The sequence below is a fragment of the Antedon bifida genome, chromosome 2 (genome assembly GCF_963402885.1).
Source record: "Antedon bifida chromosome 2, ecAntBifi1.1, whole genome shotgun sequence".
NCBI lineage: Eukaryota > Metazoa > Echinodermata > Crinoidea > Comatulida > Antedonidae > Antedon > Antedon bifida.
The window spans coordinates 21,087,681-21,101,216 of record NC_136227.1 but is presented as its reverse complement, the minus strand read 5'-3'; the positions used below and the strand labels follow the sequence as shown (position 1 = coordinate 21,101,216).

Sequence of the window (13,536 nt, the reverse complement as noted above, 5' to 3'; positions counted from 1 at the left end):
TTTTTCTAAGGACCAAATTACTCCACTCCCAAAGACTTGTAATAAGACTTTGTTTATGTAGAGCATCTTGTGTATATGTTTGTCTTGTGAACCTCTAAGGGTCCCTAATGATCAGCAATAGCTGGATGGATCACCCTCATTAAATACCAAAAAATGATGTTTTACCCCAAAAATAAGTAGTTAACAGTAGAAATTTTATTTTTTTAAAACATGGATATACCCAGTGGGTCGTACACTACATGATTCAATCACTTTTATTATGTTGGTTCGGTGGGGTTTGCTATGTTTTTTTTGGAGGTTTGCAGGGTTTAGCAATCATTTTTGACCAAAAAATGATGTTTTACCCCAAAAATAAGTAGTTAACAGTAGAAATTTAATTTTTTTTTTTACATGGATATACCCAGTGGGTCGTACACTACATGATTCAATCACTTTTATGTTGGTTCGGTGGGGTTTGCTATGTTTTTTGGAGGTTTGCAAGGGTTTGCGGGGTTTAGCAATACCCTGTTTTTTCCGCCAAATTGGACGCCATATTGGATTCTGGCATGATGATGTCATTGTTATCGACTCGATTTATCAACTACTATGAGAAGTAGTTATTAAAGTAAGCCTCAGCAAATTTTAATCATCATAGCACAACTTTAAGTAACAAAAAACGTGAATTGGTTTTCCCTATCCCCTATATATAGGTATTTGTGTGTGTTAATAGGCATTTGTGTGTGTTATATAGGCCAAAATTTAAAAGTGCCGTAAAAAATTTTCCCCAAGACCCTGGGATGGGGATTTTTTTTCTGACATTCTATATGGTATACTCTATCAGAAAAAAAAGAAAACAATTTTCCTATACTTTTTTCCCGCAAAATTTGTACTGCACCCAGGCTAAATAGAAATATACGAAATGTTACAAAACATTAGCTGGTACAAACATTTTTGCGTGGAGGACATTTACATTTTTAATAACTAGCAAATATTGTCTTGGTTAATATTATATCAAAATACACTTGTATTGATATCACTCTAATGAACAATTGAGACTCCATAACCACTGATCAAGAAAATGGCCATACAAATATTTAGCGAATTAACAAAAGAAAAACCTTTATTTTTCAGTTTTTATTATATCTCAGTGACTGTCGTGTGAGTATGGTATATACTATGGATACTTTGTATCGGAAGTCCTCAGTAGATACATAATTCTATTTATTCTAAATAATAACATCACAGGGTCATTCCATGCCAACTCAACAAATTTTCTGAAAATCATGGCTGGGTACCATCTTAGATTTTCTTGAAACTCAAATCTCACGAACACACCAAAAATTTCAGTTTCTAACTGAAAGTCGTTTAAAAGTTTAAATGGCCATTTAAAAATGTGTCGTCTGTTACAGTTTTGGTCTTAATAAATTATATTTTATTAAAGTTGCATTTTTAATTAGCCATATTTTTTAAACTAATAAAGATAATAATTTTGGTCATAGATTAAAAATATGAAAAATACCAGTTTGGTGTCTTTATTCCTTTATGTCCAAAGATGACTATGAAATGAAGGCGTTTTGTGTGCATTTGTAGCAATTTCAATGTAAAGCGTGATATCGTAGATTTTTGGAAGTTCAAAATTTCAGAATTTTATCTCCTAGACTTTTGAACACATTTTATCTAAGACAATTTTTGGTCCTGAATCTATTTCGGCAGACATTAACATAACAGAATAAATAGTTTAACAGATATACTTGGTCAAAAATGGCAAAAGCACATAATTGTGCCATTTTTGACTACATTATGAATGAAATGTACCCCTAAGATGATTTTTTAAAATTATGAACTTTTCTACATGGAAGAATTTGGCACAATATATTATTATAAAGAAAAAAATGTATTTTCATATTTAAATAAGGGGTAAAAATTCTTGAAACTATTTGCGACAAAATAAATTGAGGTCTCTAGGGACCAAAATCTCAGAAATTAATTGAGATACAGCCATTTTGTTCTTCATATTTTTAATCTATGACCACAATTATGTTAGTGTATCAATATTTAGCTTATTATCTTTATTAGTTTAAAAAATATGGCTTACTAAAAATTCAACTTTATTAAAATGTAATTTATTAAAATGTAATTTATTAAGACTAAAAATGCCAGACGACACATTTTCAAATGACCATAACTTTTAAACGACTTGGAGTTGGCAACTGAAATTGTTGGTGTGTTCGTGAGACATATAGTTGCATATTATGCGAGTTTCAAGGAAATCTGAGATGGTACCCAGCCATCCCATTTGTTAAAAAGTTGGCATGGAATGACCCCACAGTTAAATCTCTCATTAACCAGATCATTATAATTGCAATCTAAACTAATCACTCCGATAAATGTATGAATATTGCTATATATGACTTGTTATAATGAAGATTGTATATTTAGTATTGCTTGTTTTTGTTGGAATCACTAACTTATAATAATTTATAACCAACACTAATTAGGCGTCATATCCAAATGTTTTCAAACAGACAAAGTACTGTTAATCGCGTTTTCATTTGTTAATGTTGTAGCGTTAGCGTGAAAATTCTAAATTCCATTTGGAAAGTGGACAATAAGCATAGCTTGTAATAGTACCGCCCACTAACATGCTTGACTGATTTTTATGAATCGTTTAACGTCGTTGGGCATGGATTCCCTAGTAAAAATTGAAGTGGGATCCCAGTGGGATACCACAGGATCCCAGTGGGATATGGTTATCCCAGTGGGATAGCACCATCTCACTGGGATTTTATATTGACACAGTGGGATTTTATATTGACACAGTGGGATTTTATAGGATGAGTGAGAAATTCCAGTGGGATCCCACTGGGATAGATATATCTCAGCGGGATAATTTTATCTCACTGGGATAACATGAAATCCCAGTGGGATTCAATCATTCTACTGGGATGAATAAAAATCCCAGTATAAAATCCCACTAAATTATAAAATCCCAGTTCTATCCCAGTACCATCCCACTACTTTTTAAAATCCCACTCAAGTGGGATAAAATCCCAGTGCCATCCCACTACTTTATTAATTTCCCTTTAAGTGGGATAAATAATCCCAGTACCATCCCACTACTTTATTACATTTTTCATTATTAGTCCCACACTATTGTTCAGGTTTATTTTTAATACATCGTAAATGATCAGATAAGAGCCGCTGATTTGAACTCAGCCGTGACGTTCCGTAAAGGGAAAACCCTTTGTTTATACCCAGCATCACGGCCGTGGCTTCTTGATGTCATCTCATTCTATTTAACATACGGTTTTATTAACAAGTTCTTTTATTTTCTACTCTTGCGTACATATGTGGCCATGGCGTATGCCGCATATCCATGAGTACGATTACCTACGTTCTATATTTAGAAACTGAATGATCATGGCGTGGGAAAATTCTCACCATTATAGTCGTCATATTGACCAGCTTTATCATTTTCCCGTATAGTAATTTTTATTTAATAAACAACTCCACATTCCAACAACCTTGCATTACAATTTCAATTTTTTTAAACAGATTGCTTTCGACCGATACTTTACCATCGATATGATTTGATGGTGCTTTTATATCATATCATGATATTTTTCGCCCGTCTTTTTCATTTTAAACCACCAGAGACAGAAATAGACTCTGCCTTACAATACTTTACATGAAATGATTACTACTGTAAAACCGCAAGTGTTTTGATTCATATTTTATACACATCACAACCTAGCTAAATAAAATATTGAACCGTCCAAGCAAGGACTTCCGCTTGAAAACTAGCTAGGCCTAGGCCTAGTAGTAGCTCGGCCGTTTAGGCCTAGAGTATCAGGCTAGCCTAGGCCCTTGGTAGTGATGTGGTAGGCTTTTCAACTACTGTAGGCCTAATACTTAAATTATAGGCTAGATCTAGGCCTAGGTAGGCCTATTATTAGGCATATAGGCCTATGCATATGTATCATCTATCCTATTTTATAAATTCATTAATATTAAATTATATATGCCAATTCAATTTCTTTGGTTTTTTTAATAATAGGCATCTAAGAACTAATGGATGATGTGGTGTTTCAGTCAGATGGGAGGTGGCTATTGAAACAAAAAACAATAGGCCTAGCGCAATCATAAATTTTAATTTACAGTAATTAATTTTGGGGAAAAATAACCAATCACAACGTTTTCAGTTCGATTGTTAACCCATATACCTTAATTGATCCTCTTTCTTAATTAAATGCAGTGGGACCACAAAAATAACGGCAATGAAAAATGTAGTGGGATGGCAGTGAAATCGCAGTGGGATAAAATAAACTTCTGTGGGATACCAACGGGATACAAACGGGATTGCAGGATTATAATAAAAAATGTGGTGGGATGACAGTATTACAGGATATATAAAACAAAAAGTAAGTGGGATGCCAGCGGGAATCCCAACCATAAATCCCATAAAACTTTCGCAAATTTGAAAAATAAAGTAAATAACTGTATACTGTAAAAAAGAGCGTGTTAATCCATATGACCAGTAGTTACGGAGATACATACATGCCCTGGGTTGTGGGTCAAAGCTCAGAAATGGCATTTCCGGTCATTTTGGACTAAAATTTCCCATTAGACTGAATATAAATATATACCTTCTGATCAATTTGAGACCAAAATTACCTCACTGTTACCAGTGGTTGTTTAAGGACCTATTGGTGTTTGGTCTTATAACCTTTCACCCTGACATTTTGACCTTTCGCAAAATTTTCAAAATGTATAACCAAGACAAAAATGATTGTTTGACCACCCTCAACCAATTTCTGAAGTAAAATTCAAAGTGCATACGAAAGTTAATATAGCTATACTAGAGTACAAAGGCTTCAAAATTCAAACCCCTCTATAAAAACTAGTTTACGGGCCTGAAGTATCCTACCGTATATGGTGCTAAATATTCGTATGGCCATTTTCTTGACCAGTGGTCATGATATTTCTTTTGCCACTTCATTGGATTTGATACTAGGCAATTAAGACAATATTCGCTAGTTATTAAAAATGTAAATGTACTCCACATAAAAATGTTTGTACCAGCTATAGGTTAAATTTTAACATTTTGTGTATTTCTATTGTATTAGAGCAAATATAAATATATACTTTGCGAGTAATTTGAGACTGAAATTATAACTGTCTGACCAGTGGTGGCTGAGATAATGATATGTCTATTTTCTTGACCAATGGTTTCACTGTCATTTTTGGAAAAAGTTGTCCATTAGAGTGAAATAGAAATTGGGTCTTCTGAGTAGTTTTTCACAAAAAAATATTCCTATACCCCCAGTAGTTAGCAATTTAGGCAAAGTCTTAACTTTGACCATATTGACTTTTGGCCCCTGTACTGACCAAGCATCCCAAATTTGTTTCGGCCAACAGCAAAAAAATTATTTGTATTGATATAAGGAAGCAAAAAAACGTATTTTGCTAGAGGGTGCAGGTAAATCCTTTCTTGCTCCCCAACAAAAAAAGATGATCCTTGACAATCAAAATGGCTATCCCCCAACATAATGAAATGCAAAATGTTGTTCTTACTTGTTATTAACTTCCATTCTAGCTTCAATGTCTACCACTTTCTGGGCTACAATAGAAGCAGGAGCAAAGTTTTTGGCCACAGATTTAAGTAAAGTGTAGCTAGTATTGCCTTTAAACAGGCCTACAGCTCTGCGCTTTAATCCATGTGAAAGACAAGACTCTACTGCCGCTGTAAAAAATAGGATAAATTATATAACATAATCTGTATCTTTATTTCAAATGAAAACCCAAGTAAAGTAAGAAAAGCATACAGTACTTAAGGAAGACACTGGAAAGATGCATTCGTCATTTCTAATTCAGAATGAACAGTATTTTCTGATCCTCATGTAACCCAGGTTTGTTTTCGCAACTTTATAATTAATCTTAACGAATAAATATAGCGCAAACGTAACTCAAATACAAAAACATCAGAACATAAATTTAAATGGAACAGAACACGGTTTATTCAACCCAACTAGAATAAAATAAAAATAAAACAAAAGAGAACGGAAAGTATGACCAACTTATCGATAAGGTTATTAAAGATAAGGTAGCTACCGCTTCCAACGGCGACCTTGACCTCCGTCTTGCGTTTTTCGCCTTACGGTTGATGAATACAGTTGATTTATGTAACAGTCTATACAGATAATTTGGTGTCCGAGAACCAGTGGTTCTACGGTAGCCTATACAAAGAGGCAAAATACAGTATAATAATACAGTATACTGTCTAAAATAGTTTAACATTGAATGTACCATAAGTACATATCAGCCTTACATGACAATAGTCATAAAACGACTTCATAATGGCAATCGTTGTCTCAAAAATAACATAATGAAAAAGGAAAATGAAAACATTGTCTTAAAGAACAATAAATAAGTAAAAGAGGAAAATAACAATTTGCTGATCTATACAATGCCTATATCATATAATAGGTCTATCTTGAGCCTGCTTACCCTAACAGTAACAGACCAATCATGGAAACATTCCATTTATAAAAATAGGTTTAAACATAATTAATTACAATGTCACGTTAAGTTATATACTATACTGTAATGACTTCCATTAAAACAGCATTAACTGTAAATAATAACAACAGTAATGTACTTATACAATAATTAACTTTAAATATAGAACAAAGTAAATTGGCGTTCAAACACTCACCTATACAAAGAGCCAATATTCAAAATAAAATGAACAGTCTTTAATATGTATCGATCAAATATAGTTTTTTTAGTGCAATATGCTAAACTAGCACAAACTTGCAATCAACGCGAACTTAAAACTTAATTAACGCGAACTTAAAACTTAGTTCGGTAATGTACTTATACTGTAGTACAGTAAAACATATAGTTAGCTTTAAATAAAGTCGTATATTTTAATTTGTAACACTTAGAAATGACCAGCACTTCAGATGGCATAATCAGGAAAAGAGAATGAAACATGGGAACATACCCTAATATTGGCCCAGTCACCTGACCAAGGCTAATCCCATTGGTCAATCCTTGTTGCTGGGGAAAAAGCAAAGGGTAAACTGGCCCTTATTGGTCAGTGTCTATAGAAAAAACAGAAAGCTCTCATGCATTACCACATAGTTTATGACATAATGACATAAACAGCAAAGAAAGTTCTAACAAAAAGATAAACAACTAATTAAAACTTGGGCTTAACAACAAAGAAAGGATTAAAAGATTATTCTACCACACTACAAAGTATAGCAAAAATCTAACAAGGAAAACATGGTAAACCATGGCAGGGTTACATACTCCCCTTACTGAAATTGCTACCTCCGGGAGCAATAACACAAAATATCAAAACAAGAAATAAAAAAGCATGAAAGTCAAAACTTGGAAAATATAATTCTAAAATAGAGAAAAAAATTGTGGACTTAGTATCCAAACACTTTGCGTCTTAACTCAGCAAATGTGCCAATCCTGACTGGCCTACTAAAGACTGGTTTAGTGAGGGAGTCGAAACGTAACCGTTCGGGTGGTCGTGAGACTCTCGTTGAGCGGCGTACAAAATTTGTATCTGAGGGTGGAGACATAACAGGTGTGTTACCAGTAGATTCGATAACAGGGATGGGTTCAACAGACTGTGAAAGTTTAGTAATAGTAGGTTCAATAATAGGTTCAATAATAGGTTCAATATTAGGTTCAATAATAGGAGTATCATTAGGTAAATCAATAATGGGACTTGGAAGAATCTCTGTATCCTCAAAACAAAGTTGAGAAACAGGCACAGGCTCAGGACAAGGTTGGAGGGATGATGCGGAATCTAAACAAGATTGATGAATGAGTAGAGGTTCAGAACAAGATTGCGGGATGAGTAGAGGTTCAGCACAAGCCACAGGAGAATCAAGGATAGGGACAGAAAGTTTAGGACTGTGTACAGATGATACTGGGGAGTCAACTACAGCTGGCTCTACATCTGTTGCAACTTCACTTGCTTCTAGAACATATTCTTCACTCACAAAAACTGGCGTGACTACAGATTCGATGCTCTCATCAAAGGACGCACTTACAGGACTGCTATCAGTGGAAACATTTTCAGGACTAATATGAGATATAGCAGGAGTAGTTTCATGCACAAATTCTTGGGCATCTACATTCAGCGGAAAATGGGGTGAAATTGAAGAAACTGTAGACGTTTCTACAGGGAGTGTAACTGGGAAGTCTAATGGGACTAGCACTGTAACCTCCTCCTCACTGGATTCACCGCAGTCTTCATGCTCACTCTCAGTGACATGAACTTTTGCCTTAGGCCGCGTAATAGGGCGGTTTACCTTCTGTTTAGTAGGTTTTGCTGGTGGATCTTCTTCGTTTAAGTAGTCGATGGGCAGAAGTATGTTTCGATGTAGTGTTCGTACTCGACCACTATTTGATTCTGGCTTTACACGGTAAACGGGCATATCTTCGCTTATTCTGTGTGTGACGATGTGCACTGTGGAATCCCACTGGTCAGCGAGTTTGTGTTTACCCGGTAGTCCCAGATTTCGAATCAACACTCGATCACCTGGATGAAGATCATTGACTCGCACTTTCAAATCATGTCGAAATTTGTTCTTGCGTGCTGATTTCGTTGCCTCTTCAGATGCCATTTGATAGGTCTCTCAAATCTTTGACGTACTTTATGTAGTCAGCGTTACCAAATCCATCTGGGCTAATTCCAAACCGTAAGTCAACAGGAAGTCTCGCCTCTCGTCCGAACATCAGAAAATAATGTGAGAAACCTGTACTGTCATGCTTCGTACAGTTGTAGGCATGAACCAAAGCACTGATATAGCGACTCCAGCTTTCCTTCTTCTCTCCTTCGAGTGTACCTAACATATTCATTAAATTTCGGTTGAAACGTTCAGGTTGAGGGTCTCCTTGAGGGTGATAGGGAGTAGTGCGAGATTTCTCAATGCCAAGCAGAACAGTTAACTCCTTCACCACTTTGCTCTCAAAATCACGTCCCTGATCAGAGTGAAGGCGCTTAGGTAAACCATAATGTACAAAGAAATTCTCCCACAAAACCTTGGCCACTGTGCGAGCTGTTTGGTCTTTTGTGGGGAAGGTCTGTGCATACCTGGTATAATGATCAGTTACCACTAGAACAGATTTCTTGTTGCTGTGGTCTGCTTCAAAGGACAGAAAATCCATACAAACTAATTCTAATGGGCCATTGGTTTTGATATTGACTAAAGGTGCTGCAAGCTTCTGGGGTGTTTTCCTGGCTACGCACCTACCACAATGTCTAATCCAGCTTTCAATGTCTGCACTCATTCGGGGCCAATAAAACCTGTTTCTTGCCAACGCCAGCGTTCGCTCAACACCAAGATGTCGCTGTTCGTCTGCGACACCATTCCTTTTATTTTCGCTCCACGTGTGTTGGCAGTTTTGCTGATTTTGTCTCGTTTGTGATTGATTGTTTATGTGATTTTGTATTGTTCTTGTTGTGCAACCCGTATGACTTATGTTTGAATAGTTTTTGGTTCTTTTATGAGCACTAATAGTGAAAATTCTGTCCTGAGCCACGATGTGCTATTTTCGATATTCAGCCCAGGATCTCGTCGCACTTCGATTCGCGAACCGAGGCATACCTCCTCCCGACGTCATCGCATTCAATAGCGAACTAAACAGTGAAGGGCCAAGACCAAGTCGGCCATTTTGTAAACGGAAACATCGCAAGCGAGGAGGTAGGAAATTAAGAAGAAAAATATCGGTGATTATTAATACACCTTACTCTAGTAAAGCTAGTAAAACGAGAGGCCGAGTAATGAGCAATCTTATAACTATTGAGAATACTAAGTACATGAACATGAACGTTTTTTCGTGCCCCAAGATTTTGTTAACCAATGTAAGGTCAATTAGAAACAAAGTGGATGAATTTGAGGCTACTCTTAGTAAATACAAAATTGACTTGGCAGTTGTAACTGAGACGTGGTTAAATGCCGAAACTGAAAATTTAGCAGCTATTCCTGGATATCAACATTTTAATAAGATGCGAGTTGGAAGGAAATGTGGTGGGGTATCTGTGTACTCAGTTGACAGGCTAATTATGAATCACACTGAACACCATGATCAGTGTAATTTTGAGTGTCTTTGGTGTTGTATTACAATACCCAATAACATCAGGCGCTTGAAACACTTATATGTTGGTGCGATATATTATCCACCCGCAGCGGCTGGAGCTGAACAATTTGTATCACATGTGATTGAAACAGTCGATAGGATACGCAGTGCCAACCATGAAGTTCCAATTATAATTCTAGGTGACTTCAACGACCTTAATACTAATGAGCTTTGTGACAATCTTGGCCTAACCCAAGTAGTCAATTTTCATACACGGAAAGATTCTACACTTGACAAAATTTTTATGAATTACCCTGAATTATATGATGATATAGTACAGAAAGCACCCATTGGTCGCAGTGATCACGTCTCGGTCGGCCGTTCCAAGGCAAAACAACGTAACTACAAAATGTTGCTTTTCGAGAAAAATTGAATTGAAGTTTGAGTGTTTGCATTTCAACAACAAATTATCGTAATGATGTGAAATTTTGCAGGAGTATATATAAATAATAATTATTGTTAAATACAAAATGATAAATAATTTAATCAATTTGATCAAAAGTTATTACCACTTTTAACAGATACGTTGTTTTGCCTTGGAAATGACATGCATAGAATGAAAGTCATTTCTGAGGTAAAACAACGTAACTGTGATATTCTGTGGCAAAACAACGTAACTGTGGTCATTCCATGGCAAAACAACGTAACTGTGATGATTTTAAAAACAATGGATTGAAACTCTTTTTGAACAACAGGGAGGGCTGCGATCACTAATGATGCCTACGAACTAGGTTGGCTTAACAAAGAGTGCATTTGAAGCTAGGCTTAGCCTTTTGGATCTACTATTTATGATATAGACTTACTTACTTACATGATTATGTTATAGCCTACCCCCTAGCCTGCTACTAGAAGGCCTATATGTACAACAATGCAAAGACGGCCGTCCTACTAGGCTAGGCCTAGCCTAGTTCCAATGACAGCACTGGGGTACTAGGCCTAGGCTAGATTAGATAGGGCTTTCAAAAATAATAGCCTAGCCTAGTTTCAAGCTTGCCTGAACTTTTTCGTAAATATAGTTAATTCTTAGAATAAATGTTAATACATTAAATTAGTTGTCTAGCCTAATAAGCCTGGTATCGTTTAATATATCTTTTACTTTTAGTTAAGATCGTTGCTATGCATATCGTCATGCATCAGCGGTTTCTGTCTCAAAATTACGTAACTTAGCTGATAGTGAGAATTTAAAGCGAAAATCGTATGCATTTCCGTGGCAGAACAACGTATCTGGTAGATACGTTGTTTTGCCTTGGAAAATACCATAATTATTTGTTTTTTGCTTAAAGATACGTGGTACTATCTCTAAAAATAATGATCTCTGAAACCTGAAATTTTTACAGGTTGTTCATAAATTTGTAATAATTCCCCAAATGTAAAAATCTCAAAATTGACAAAAATGCGAGTTACGTGGTTTTGCCTTGGAACGGCCGCGGTGTTAATGAAGCCTATAACTTGTTTACCAAAAAATGATCATGTCATGGTAAAGATTAGACCTATGAAGGACTCATCCATGAGGCATTTTGGCCAGTGGTTAGTTGATCATGAATGGAATAATGTCTACGACCTTATGGATACAAATGATAAAACTGCGATGCTAGCTACTACTCTACAAAATGCCTATCATAGTAATTTCCCGACTGAGTTGTTGAAAATGAGGAGTACTTATCGCCCATGGCTTACGAAAAGAGTGAAACAACTCATAAAGCAACGACAAAAGCCTATGTTAAATTTGGAATATCTAGCAAGTGGAAAAACTTCGAAATGGTGTACAAAAAGCGATTATGGACGCGAAAAAATCTTACTACCAAGACGCGATTTCTGGCCTTCACAATTCGGACTCCTCCAAATGGCACAAGAATGTTGGAAAACTTTGTAATCTTAATCAAAAGCAGTCATTTAGCATTCCAGGTCTTAATGAAGAGGAAACCGCTGAATCAATTAATCAACACTTTGAGGATGTCTGTTGCCAATTACCTGCTCTAGACCAAAACAACCTGCCTGCATATCTTCCATCCTCTCAACCGCCTCCTGAAATCTATCCTGGACAGGTCCAGAGATTACTACAATCAATAAAACCCAAAAAGGCAGGACATCCAGAAGACCTGCCTGCTAAACTTCTAAGAGAATGTGCTTTTGAACTAGCGCCCCCTATCACCAATGTGTTTAACTGCGCCCTAAAAGCAGGTACTTTCCCTGATAGGTGGAAGCATGCAACAGTAATACCTGTCCCTAAAATCAAAGGAGCTAATACCTGTAATGATTTGCGTCCTATTTCACTTACACCCTTATTAGCAAGAACTTTTGAGACTTTTTTAGTCAATTGGATCATAGAGGACATTAGCGTTAAGCTTGATAGTCGACAATTCGGAAGCCGCAAGGGTGCATCCACCACCCATTACCTAATTAGTTTAATTGATTCTGTATTGAAGGATACTGATGGTAAACATTGTTATGTTAATTTATGCGCGGTTGATTTTGCTAAAGCCTTTGATCGGGTTGATCATACTATAATTATTAACAAATTAATAGATATTGGAGTGAGATCATCCATAATACCCATTATCTGCAGCTTCCTTACTAATAGAGGCATTACCCTTTGAAAAAAAATTTACCGTCGTTTACCAGTGTTGAACAACGGTAAACAACGTCGTACTAATCACCAAGGTTAATCACCTACTTACATGTTTTAATGGGTCTCATGATGGACTTTTAATTGGTTGCTGAAAGCAATCTATTAGTTGGCTTGTTTAACAATCACCAACTTACTGAATAGCTCCACCCTTCAAATATATAGACCAATGGCAAAGTCCAGTTTTAATTGAGGGTTGAAGACAAGTGTTTTTAGTGACGTGACACGTGTCCTCTTCCTCCTAGTTTTTATCAGATAGTTTTCTTGAAGACAACAAAGCCCTCTATAGCCCAGTTGATGGTATAATAAAATATATAAAAAAATAGAATAACGCAAAAGGTAAGCCTATTTGAACTTGGCCAAATCAGGAATGCAGTTTATTTAATCATTCGCTGATATAATACGATAGGTAAAAATACAAATGATGGAGATAGGCCTACACAAAAAATATTAATTCTGTCCACTAAATACTATTCTAATGTATAAGATTTTTTATTCGGTGATATTTACTGCCATATCACATGGTTTAGATGGGTGAAATTTCCGAATTTATCTATGAACGAAGTTCTCAAAACGATGTAAATATATTTACATAATGTATATAAAACGGTGGTATAAATGATTGTAAAGTGAAAATAGCGTGTCCGGTATTTTTTATTCGGACCCGTTAGCTGTTCTTGTTCACGACGGTAAACTACGGTAAACTACGGTGTTATTGAGTGTTAGGCCTAACTATAAAAACAACGGTGATATTTACTGCCGTA

General features: G+C 35.9%; 2 protein-coding genes across 2 annotated transcripts in view; one reads left to right on the top strand and one right to left on the bottom strand.

The window, feature by feature from the left end:
- Window positions 1-13,536, top strand: part of LOC144858635 (uncharacterized) — a 199,756-nt gene that overhangs the window by 29,177 nt on the left and 157,043 nt on the right. The gene's annotated exons all lie outside the window — the stretch shown is intronic.
- LOC144858554 (small G protein signaling modulator 1-like) overlaps window positions 1-13,536 on the bottom strand; it is a 195,265-nt gene that overhangs the window by 123,016 nt on the left and 58,713 nt on the right. Inside the window, exon 4 of the mRNA XM_078714687.1 lies at window positions 5,554-5,722. Within this exon, the coding sequence (XP_078570813.1) occupies window positions 5,554-5,722 (169 nt within the window). The remainder of the gene's footprint in view (window positions 1-5,553; window positions 5,723-13,536) is intronic.